The sequence below is a fragment of the Choloepus didactylus genome, chromosome 18 (assembly GCF_015220235.1).
Source record: "Choloepus didactylus isolate mChoDid1 chromosome 18, mChoDid1.pri, whole genome shotgun sequence".
NCBI lineage: Eukaryota > Metazoa > Chordata > Mammalia > Pilosa > Megalonychidae > Choloepus > Choloepus didactylus.
In genome coordinates, this window is record NC_051324.1 from 7853056 (window position 1) to 7864679 (window position 11624).

At 51.6% G+C, this 11624-nt stretch overlaps 1 protein-coding gene across 1 annotated transcript; it reads left to right on the top strand.

The window, feature by feature from the left end:
* The first annotated feature begins 2153 nt into the window (after positions 1 to 2153).
* PIRT (phosphoinositide interacting regulator of transient receptor potential channels) lies at positions 2154 to 2561 on the top strand. Its single transcript, XM_037808289.1, has one exon. The coding sequence runs from the start codon at positions 2154 to 2156 to the stop codon at positions 2559 to 2561; it is 408 nt and encodes a 135-aa protein (XP_037664217.1).
* The last annotated feature ends 9063 nt before the right edge of the window (positions 2562 to 11624 follow it).

Genomic DNA, 11624 nt, shown 5'->3' on the forward strand with positions numbered 1-11624 from the left:
GCAGCCCCAACTGCCCATTCATTCTCCCAAGGACCCACCCCTCCTCCCAAGTAAATCACCTAAATTAATGGTCCCCATTCTTTGGGGCTCCACGGACCATTACAGTTTCATTACTGGATATGTATCATTGACACAGGATGGGCAAATCTCTTTCTTGGCAAAGACAACCAAACCAATGATCATAGTCCATGATGGTCACTTCATAAAATGAACAATGTTTTAACAGCGAGAAAAGAAGGAAGGACATCTTCCCCAAATAAATGCAACATTATGGAAAACTTAGAGAGTTGATCTCACTGCCCATGTTGTGCCGTGGAATTAGGTTCTACGTGGTTGCCCGGTCAACCAGAGGCCACTTTGCTCCAGGGTAAAGGCCGAGAGTGGAGAATGCAGGGAGTCTCGTGGTGAGGGAACCCTAATGGCCATCTGGAGGGACCCACCAGGCTGGACTGCAAGGAGCCAAGATGTGGGTCTGGATCCCAGTGCAGTCGACTCCTCAGTCCCCACGGGCCTCTGTCCCTGCCCCTGTAAAGTGGGTAAACTCATCACCTCCTCGTGGGGGGTGCTCGGTAACCCCGCAGGGCCCCGGGAGTCAGCGCTGCTCCTCTCATAACCCAGGAATCCCTGCAAGTCGGTCCTGCCTCCAGGGACACTTCTCGATCACCTCACCCCTCGGGGACAAGCCCCCCACCAGGCCCAGCCCTGCTCTCTGGTGCAACTGAGGCTCCCCGTCTTCAGCCTTCTCCAAGACCACCCTCCAAAGTCTGCCCTGGGGCTTTACTGGATAGGGACATAAGTGGCTGCTGAGGAAGACAACCCTGCTGGTGATGGGAGGACATCCTCGTGGGAAGCTAGGCTGAGACAACCCACCCGCTGGTTCTGCAGGGTTTTCACGCATGCACAGTGCTCCCCCTCCTTCCCACCCCCAGCACCGGGGCACAAAGATGGTTTTAAGTGGGACCGCGTCACTTATGCAAATATACCCCGGGATCAAAGTGGAACCCACACCTGCGAGCCTGTGCCACAAAAGCACATCCCAGTGCTTTTTCAAAGTCTTTGGAAGCAGAGATCCAAATATCCTCTGTTTATAGGAGTGTATATGCATGAGAATCTTTAAATTCTGAAGGCACAGATCATTTCACAATCCCTCTTCCCTCCCTGCCAAAGACGATGGGACTGTAATCCTGCATTCTTGAAAGTGGGGGCACTGTGATCCGGGGAGGGTGAGCTGCAGGGAGGGGGGGATTGGGTTTTAAATGGGCGTTTTAGGAAGTGTTGAAGGAGAAGACAGTCCATGAAGGCCCCTCCTATGTGTGGATGTGTCTTAGGAAAGTTTCCAAGACCTGGGCTTGGAGGCCGCCAGCTCTAGACACCATCTCCTTTATTCCAGGAACTAAGTTCCCAAAAACGTGACACACACACATACACACACACACGCACACAGAGAGTTATGTCTGAGAAGGGAGGGAGGGAGGGAAGGAAGGAGTAAAATGAGGCCAATGCCCACTTCACTGGGTTACCGCAAGAGTACAATTTGAATATTGTATTCAAGGGAATACAAGGGAGTGTTTAGTGCAGTGCCTGGCACACATATGTACACACACACATACACACACACACAACGTATCATTATCCTTAATAGGCAATTGGTACTATTGATATATTGCTTGCAATGTCAGTTACTGCTGTATGCATTTCATGCATTATGAATTCATTTAACCCTTTAAAAAAATCCTAGGAGTTAAGTAATAGCACTATCCTCGTTTTATAGATAAGAGGCACAAAGCAGTTAAGTAAGTCTCTCGAGATCACACAGCTAGAAAGTGGTGGAGTCCAAAAATGAGATGCTGTTTATTCAATAAACAGATTTTTGGTTTTTGGTTTTTAATGGCATCCCTGTTCCCTGTTTTAAAAACTATAGGTAGTTGATTAGAATGATGTATTTTTCTCCCAAGAGCAAAAGTCACATCAGCTTGGGTGGTTTCTGATGCAGGTGGTTTTTGTCTGATTTTCCTTCTGGCTTTGGCACAAAAGCTGAAGGCTGGGTGGGGATGGCTGCCGAGTACGGGAAGGGCCTGTGAGGTTTCCTCTGGCTTCACCTTTGTCTCCCACTGTCGCTGCTTCCAGGTGCCCGGCCCTGAGGTTCAGTGACCATGGAGGCTGTCCCCCAGGCCCTGGAGGTCGATGAGAAGTCCCCGGAGTCCAAAGACCTCCTGCCCAGCCAGACAGCCAGCTCGCTGTGCATCAGCTCCCGGAGTGGCTCCGTGTGGACCGCCGCCCCCCGCAGTAACTGGGAGATCTACCGCAAGCCCATCGTCATCATGTCCGTGGGTGGTGCCATCCTGCTCTTCGGTGTGGTCATCACCTGCCTGGCCTACACCCTGTCTCTGGGGGACAAGAGCATGGCGGTCCTCAAGATGACAGGGCCCGCCTTCCTGTCTCTGGGACTCATGATGCTGGTGTGTGGGCTCGTGTGGGTGCCCATCATCAAGAAGAAGCACAAGCAGCGGCAGAAGTCAGTCTTCTTCCAGAGCCTCAAGTCCTTCTTCCTGAATCGCTGATGGGGGGGGGGGGCCTGTCCTCTGTGCTCCCCACCACCGTCCTGCCATCTGGACCTGGAGGAGAAGGTCTGGTGGCTCAGCAGCTGACAGCCCGCTGCAAAACTGCTCCGGACAAACACTCTTCCCGACTCCCCGTGGGAAAGACAGAGCTCAGAACTCCATCTTCCAGGTGGCCCTGGGGAGCTTTGCTGGCTGCGTCTTATTAGTCTCTCTCTGTCCTTGCTGATGCTTCCCTGAGATCCTGGCAAGGAGTCGTCCCTTTTCGTGGCTCTCATCCCCGGCTCCAGCATCCAGGCATCCTTTGTCTTCTTCTCTCTGCCAAGTGCAGTGCATGTTGGGAAATTCCTTGGGGGAGGGATGCACCCCAGGGAGAACCTCATGTTTACTCATCCGAGTGCCTGAGTGGGACAGCTGTATTCCACATCTGCATCCTCCGAGAAGCAGAACTGGCCAGAGGAGGCCCTTCAGGAAGAGGGGAGGGAAGGCTGAGTTCTGACCTGTTGGGTTTGACAGCCGCAGTTCCCAAAGGCTGATGTGCATTTCAAGAGACCAGACAAGTCACAAGTGTCAAAACATTCCAAAGACTGAACAGTGAAGGGGGGCCTGGGAGAAACACTTTCCAGGAAGGTACATCCCTACACGTGGCTCCAGGAGTTATACAGCCAGGAAGATTTAACTCACAATGACATAGTGTTTACACCAGAGGCTATGGGGTAGGGTAGAGTGTGGCCTCCTAACTCCTTCCCACTGACTCTTCTCCCCTTGGAATGTGGCAATTAGCCAAGGACAAGTGCATGTTGCCCTAAGCTCCTCTTTCTCACTACGCCTGCGGCTACCCCTAATTCTAGAATACCAGGAGGGAGAGGTGCAGGGGAATTTTGTAAGATCATTCTCCCCTTCACCTCCACCAAGAATCAAAACTGAGGTCAAATTCTGCATCCAAATGGTCTGTAGGTTTCTTCAAAACAGAATTCACTTTAGAAAATTCCACCCTCTGTCTTCCCGGCCCCTATTTATTGAGTGCCCTGGGCTGGCCACAGAGGACACAGCCGGGAGCAGGACAGCCGGGCTCTCTTCTTGCTTTGCAAAGTAAGAGCTGCAGCCAAGCCACCAGGCAATTAGAAAATCCTGTGCTGGGTCTTTAATGGGGGAAATGTGGGTGGTGGTGGGAACAGAGAAGAGGCCTCTAATCTGGACCTGGGAGAGGACTGCAAGATTCCTGGAGGCTGTGTCATCCAGGCTGAGAACAAAAAGAAAGGTAGGTGTTGGCAAAGGGAAGAAAGGAAAAGCATTCCAGACAGCAGGAACAGCCTCTGCAAAAGCTCAGAGGACAGAGAGAGCATGAGAAAGTTAGGAAACTGCAGCCACGTCCCTCAACCTCCCAAATGCTCCACTCACCCTGTCTCTCAGCCAGCTTCCACCTGCTTCCCCAAGTGCCTTACACACAGCTTCACCTGGGGGCAGGGGAGCACACCGGTGGCCTCGTGGGCCTGTGATAGAGACAAGAAGTGGGTTTCCAGAGGGCCTTGGTCCCATTCCTGTCCTCACCAAGCAAAAAGCACCAGTGAGGTAGATGTTCCCCAATCTGGGGCTTCCTGTAGCTACCAAGAGGGCCTTAAGTGAGACACCAAGAGGTGGTAGTTGGACGGGAACTGGCTCTACTGCTCTAGACCAGGCCAGACCCAAGGAGATGGTGTTTGACAGCTGGCTTTGGAAGGAAAGTGGCTCCTCAGCCATAATCATCTTTGGTTTGGGCTAATTCCGCATGACCTCCCAGCCCAGGTTATCAGGGCAAACCTTCCTTCTAATAGGCCTCCGAGTTTCCCCACCCTTGCCAGTGCTGCCGTCTGCAGATTCAGCATCCAGCCTTGTTCGAAACTCTGCTTCATGTGAAATTCCATGAAAGCGAAACCTGAGGGGCATACCTGTGTCACAGGAGTCACCCCCTGCCCAATGCACTAAGGAGCCAGGGAGCTCCTCAGAGTTTGGGGGGACCTGTGGCCTCCAAGGCCAGGCCAGAATGGCCGGGTTCTTCATGCACACATGTGCCAGTGTGACCAGGCCCCCAGGCCACCTGCTCCCCGCACACGGCGGGTCGGGACCAAGGCATTGCAGGGGCTCCGTCACTCGTTACGGTTCCTGTGCCTCGAGTGACAGAGCTGGCACAGCATTTATTGCCCTTTGTCATACCTTGACACAGAGTGGGGGTTGGTCCTGTAATATCACTCTTGCGTTCCTCATCCTCAGTACTTTCTTAAACGGGAGCAAAAGAGTCGGAATCACAGCTGGCACTCCCCGCCCCCATCTCAACATCTGGGTCCATGTCCGGGAGCAGGGCCCGCGCGATGCTTCTACCAGTAGGTCTTGGTGGAAGGAAGCTTGGGGACGAGCGTCGCTCTAAAGCTCTGGATTCATCTTGAAGTCTCCAGCAGGCCCTGCCTGCGTTCCCCGCCCCTCGAGCTAGCTCCTCAGCAGGAAAAGCAATGAGGAAAGTTTCCCAAGCTTCGTTCATCTCCACCAGAAACCACCACCACCACCACCACCACCCGCCACTGGTGTGGGCCTGGGGACATGCTAGTGCCACGCAGCAGTGGGACACCGTGGAGACTTTCGCCAAAAACCACTGCCCCGTGGAAGCCTGCGGCACAGGAGCGCCTAGTTTGTGAATGCAGCCCGGGTCAGACACGACGTTTCTAGAAGAAAGCACCTGCAACGAATGCTTTAATTCCCGTGGGTCGGAGGAAAGGACCAACATCTGCATTTCACCCTGGCTGGATTGTGTTATCCTCCCCAGAGCCATGCTGCCTAGGAGGGTCTGATGTAAAGGAATCCACGTCCTGCTGGACTGTATTATATTTAACAGTGTCTGCTGTGTTTTCATTCTGTCGCATCAGGAGTTCCCAGACTGTGTCCACTAAGTCATTCCCCTGAAATGCCCACCCCCCACCAACACGTGTCCTCCCCCCTGGGGGCTGCCTGGGGGAAGGGGGACAGTGGGGTGTCATGCACGGTTTCCGGGTCCCCGTACCCTGAGTTACTCACAGGGACAGACAGAGCAGCATCCCCCGACTCCTTCCATCCCCACAACCCCAGACTTGAGACCAAAGAAGATATGCAGAAAAGAGCCTTCCAGAATCAATCAGTGGTCCAGGGTGGTGCAGACCAGCTCCCCCAGGAACTAACAAGATCAGGCCCAAGGAGATGTGGCAGCTCAGCTCCCCACGGCGTGGCCGCCCCCTTCCCTCAAAGCCCCTTCTTCCCTTTTCCTGGTCCAGCCTCGGCTGCTTCTGGAGGTCTCTCCTCTTGGCTCTCTGCGGCTCGGCTCCCCACCAGAATCGCCATGTCTTTAACCTCCTGCTAGCTCCAGCTTACCCTGTCCTTAAAGGGAAGTGAAACAGGAGGGTGCTGGGTCTGGGGAAAGCAAGGACTATCTTTTCCTTCTTGGGTTCCTGCGGCTTTGTCAAAGAGGCGAGATGTCCATCCCTCCACCCCCACCCCCAAACCCACCACCTCATCACTGCCTCCAGTCCTCGGAGGTCAGAGAGCCTCGGAAAACCAGACCCCAAAGCCCCATATGTGTCTGATGCTAAATGTGCAAAAGGAACTAACTGCCTGGAATGGACCTGGTGAGGCTGCTGGGTGCCCCTAGCTGGGTGCCTTGGGGGCTTTGGGACAGAGGGGAGGAAGGAGGAGGGAGTGGAGGGGGAGATAAAGGAGAGGGGGAGCGGGGAGGGGTAGGAGGCAGTTGGCAAGGCAGGATTCTGGGGTGGTGTCTAAACAGCAGAGGAAGCTCGAGCTGAAAACAAGGAGCGTTCCTGGATCACTCCCTATATGCTATACAGGCACTTTATGCCTTTACCCATTTAGTCCTTTCTCAAAGCCCTGCCCTGATATGAAGTACTTATTGTTATCAATACCCCATTTTATAGATGAGATAAGAGAGGCACAGGGTCCCCAAGCAAGCAGGTGGTAGAGCCAGGATCAAAATCAAGGAAGTCGGGCTCCGGAGACCACATGTCAAGCCGTGCAGCCCTCTACATGCCCAGCGTCCCCGCTGAGTCTCCGTGGTGGGCGCTGGGCTGGAAGGAGGGACAGCGGGAAGGGAGCTGGGATCAGCAGACAGGCAGGGAGGGCAAACTAAGCAGGGGCCCGGAGCACCAACCAGGAAAGTGGGCAGCATCCTTGGCCAGGAGCCAGGGGGAGAGAATAAAAGGAGCCAGGAGTTAGGAGAGAACTTGCAGCCTGAGCGCAGCCCTGAGCCGGGTTCCACACTAGGGACTTTCACGTCATTTATTTTTTTTTTCCATCTAATCTTTTGTAGCACATTTTACAGAGGAGTAAATAGGCTCAGAAAAGTAAGGTACTTGCCCAAGTTGCGGAGCCCATGTGTTCACATCCCCTGAGTCTCTGTTCCAGCCGTGGCCCCTCCTCCGTCTTTGAAGCCAGCAGTCACATCACTCTGACCTCTTCTCTGTCATCACATCTTCTCTGACCCCCTGCCTCCCTGCTTTCACTTGTGAGGACCCCCATGATTGCATTGGCCCCACTCAGATGATCCAGGGAGATCTCATACTTCAAGAGCCCTAACTTAATCACATCGCAAGGTCCCTCTCCATAGGTAAGGTAGCTGTGTACAGTGTCTGGGGATTAGGATGTGGACATCTTTGGGGGGAAAATTATTCTGCTAGCTCAGAAAAACATTCACATAATGCCTTCAACATTTGAAACTCAACCTTCCCAAAACGGATTTCAGCCTCCTCCTCATTCTATGTCACCTCTCTCAGGGAATGACACCATCATTCAGACAGTTGCCTGAGCCAGAAATCTGGTGTTTGGGGGAATACGGTATGCCTATCCAGTATCCTTTAACCCTATCTTCCTTGGTAATAAAATATCTACTTAAATTGGCAGCAGCAATATGCCTAAGAAAATATGATATTCCCCAGCAGATATTTCCAAGCCTCCCTAATTATAAGAGTTAGTCAATGAGATACATATGGAAGTCATTAAATGGGGGCCAGAAATGCTCTTCACCTACCAGAAGCTCTTCATCCTCCCTTTTCTGGATGCAGACTGGATGGCTGGTGCTGCAGCTGCCTGCTTGGGACCATTAATTCACCATGAGAATGGAAGCCATAGTCAAGGATAGCAGAGCAGAAAGTTAGAAGGATGGCATCTGCAGCACTGATGACATCAGGGAACCACTGCACTGCCCAGCTCCAGGTTTCTTCTGCAGGAGAGAAAAATAAAACCTTATCTTATTTAAGCTGCCATTACTTTGGTTCTGTTACTTGCAGCCAAATGCAATTCCTACTTGTACACCTGCCAGCTCTGGGGGAAGAGTTACACTCTTCTTCTGAGCACTTTTAAATTAGATCCAGAACTGATACAATCTGAACAAAGGCCATCATACATAAGTTCCAAGTAGTGCAATTTTACATTTGTTTGTTCTCTACCTCAAAGCATTCTCCAAGTCCCAGAGGAGAGGGAAAGGGGGAGAAAAAGGAAAAGCAGCTTGTCTGCAATGGTGGCAGATTTCTTTCCCCTTCTCTCTGGGGCAGTGCAGACTATTCTCAGACCAAGCATTCAGTGGTAGACACAGGTAGTGAGGGGCCGTTCACACAGGGGGCAGCTTTCCCTGTGACCAGTCATGCTGTCCCACTAACTCTATTCAGGGGTGGCTGGGAGAGCTTCGTGGTGAGGGGTGGACTGTATCAAGCTGGTACTGTCAATTGGAGGATACCCCTGGATGCTTAGCTCTCTTTTCAATCTCTGCAGTTGTCAAAATGAAGGTAACCTAACCTTACTCATAATATGATACCCTGGTTAGGAGGGTAGGGTCTGGAGACAGACCACCTGGGTTGCGCCCCATCTAGGACTTCCTTGCTATTTGACTTGGATGCCTTCTCTAGACTGCTGTCTTTGCATCTGCAAATGGGGTTAATAAAAGTATCTACCACCTTCTGAGCATTAATTGGGATAATTCATATAAAGCTTTTACATAGTAAGCACTGAATAAACATCACTTAATATTAATATAATGGATTCACAAAGCAGTCTAGATAAGATAGGGATATTCTCCTACATGATTTTGCATAAGGAAAGAATGCGTATTTGCCTTTGAGAGCTGATTAGAAAAGAGAACCTTGGGAGGGAGGGGGTGGATGCCACTTTATACTGTGCGGTCTGGCAAATGTAAAAACCTGCCACCAATGGTTTTATCCAGATCCCATCATTTCTCATTCTTCCTTTCCCTCTTGCTTCACAATCACCCCAATCACCACCAAGGCCTGTCATTTCTACCTCCTTAATACCTCTCAAAGATGTCATTTCTCTGTGGCAGAGACAGCTCTCTGTCCAACAAAATTCCTGCACACACACACCCCTCCCCCCACTCCATGGTGAGGAATGAAGCAGCTGTCCCACCAGGAGCACGCGTCCCAGGCCCCTTGCATGCAGGGATGGCCATGTGACGAGTTCACGCTGAAGGACCGTGAGCAGTGGCAGGTGTCTCTGCAGGGGGTGGGGGGGGGCCTTGGGAAGTGGGCGTCTTCTTCTCCACACTGTTTCCCTTTTCCAAGCTCCATGCTGAGCCACAGCGTGCAAGAGCCTGGGCCCCAGGACCTCAAGGTGAGCAAAGCCACCTGAAGACCAGGGACACAGCACATCGGGCTGCTGTTGTCACGTGAACTAGAAGCCAACTTCTCTTCTGTTTAGCCATTGAGATGCTGGAGTTCATTCTTCACAGCAACTAGCCTTGCCCCACTAACATGCTTCTCTTTTTAACCCCAGCCAGTGTAATCCATCTTCTCGATGACTTTTAACAGCTTCTCAAATTGTCTCCTCCCTCTGTCTTTCTCTCCTATAATCCATTCCACATCTTGAAATGGAATGATATTTTCCAAAATGCAAAATCTTAACAGGCATCTTACTTCCTTAAAATCCTTCCAAGGCTCCACACGGTCCTGTGTTAAAGTCTGAGCTCCTCAGCTGAGTGCATGAGGCTCAACTCTCACCCCTCCCTCTCCTGCAAGCCACACTCAACACCCTCTGCCCTACCTCACCCCCACCCCACTCATCTGTCCCAGGCTTCAGTCTGCACTCTTCTCTGTGCCCGGAACACGGTCCGGTTTATCTAGCTGCCTCGCACTCCCCCTTCTCCCTTTCTCCACAGCACTTCCTACTTCTACCCAAATGCTTATGACCTTATATCATGATGGCCCAATTCAAACCCAGCTGGAAAAGCAACCATTTATCGAGTAAGAAGTGGTGTAGTCATGGAAAACACAGAGGCTCTGCTGCTGAACGGACCTGGGTCTAAAACCTGACCGTCTACACCAGCTAATCTCTACACCACGTGACTTTTTATATTTCTATCTCAGAGTTTCGGTTATGTGTAAGAATGGTAATTACCCCATTAGGTCATTGTAAGGATTAAATATCATAATAGAAAGTGGACAGTAGAATTCATTCACATAATAGTTGTTCAATAAAAGGCAGACTTCATGATTCTCTGTGTTACAGGAAGCGAGACTTCCAGGCTACAAACACAATGCAGGAAGTCCCAAATCCAGCCGGAAGCCCCAGGGCTAGAATGCATTCACGTGTGAACATTTTAAGCCATAAATAGACCCTTCCAGGTAGAATCCAGATACCTGATTTCAGAAGAAATGCAACATTTTTGCAACCAAGTGGAAGGTGCACTTGTGGCATTACCATGTGTGTCGGTTTGAATGTATTGTGTCCCCCAAATGCCATTATCTTTGTGGTCTTGTGGGGCAGAGATTTGCTTGGAATGTGCCCCACCCAGCTGTGGGTAATGATAATTTTGATGAGATTTTCCCATGGAGGTGTGGCCCCACCCATTCGGGGGTGGGCCTTGATCAGTGGAGCTATATAAAACATGCTGACTCAAAGAGACTAAACAGAGTGCAGCTGTGAGTGACCTTTTGAAGAAGAGCAAGCTTGCTAGAGAGGAATGTCCTGGGAGAAAGTCATTTTGAAACCAGAACTTTGGAGCAGACGCCAGCCACATGCCTTCCCAGCTAACAGAGGTTTTCCGGACGCCATTGGCCATCCTCCAGTGAAGGTACCCGATTACTGATGTGTTACTTTGGATACTTTATGACCTTAAGACTGTAACTGTATAGCCAAATAAACCCCCTTTTTATAAAAGCCAATCCATCTCTGGTGTTTTGCATTCCGCAGCATTAGCAAACTAGAACACCATGCTTCATATACAGCCTCTTCCCACTAATTCATCTACGCACATGTTCACATTTTCACTTAGAATTTTGCTTAGAAACCAAGTACGAACCTCCTAAAATTCAGGCAAGACCCCCAAATGAGTAATTCTGGGAACACTTACCGAACACTCCACTGGTGCCCATTTCCTGGGAAGGAGGAAGGAAAGCCCCATTTCGAGTGCCCTCGGGAATTATCAGTCCCCGGGGGAGGGTGTGGCCTCTTTCAGGGACCTTGCAGAGAAACCAGACTAAAGAGTGGCACCAAGTGTGACCTGCAGGGAGGGCCTGGGCAGCAGCTTTCAGACCCACCCCGAGCAAAAGGATGAAAGGCTGGCAGCCGGGAGAGCCTGGGCACGTGGGAAGGGGCAGGCGCCGGCAGGTGCGGCCGCTGCACGGCCAGACAGGTGCTGCGAGAACACGGCCACAGGAGGAGGGGGCTGGGCAGGGGACAGCGTGGGAACCGCACGGGATGGTGTATAAAGCACTTCCCATGTGATCAGTGAAAGAGAGACTTCATTCACTCGTTCAGCGGATAGCCAGTGGGCACCTCTGAAAGCTGCATTGGGAATAAAGAAGTCAACACAACAGGGGAAAATCCCTGCACTGCTGGGGCTTTCCCCCCGATGGGGGCACTCAGGCCGCCAACAAGGACATCGTCAGAGGGACAGGAGGGTGTCAGGGAGTGGTAAGGGCTCTGACATCAATAATCAAGGTGAGGGGATTAGAGAGTAAGCCTGTGATCACCAGAGGTCTCTCTGGGTGGGGGACATTTGCGCTGAGACCTGAATGAAGAGAAGGAGGCAGACGAGGAGGGTCT

Coding starts and splice junctions, on each gene's coding strand:
- PIRT (XM_037808289.1), top strand. CDS start 2,154: ATGGAGGCTGTCCCCCAGGCCCTGGAGGTCGATGAGAAGTCCCCGGAG.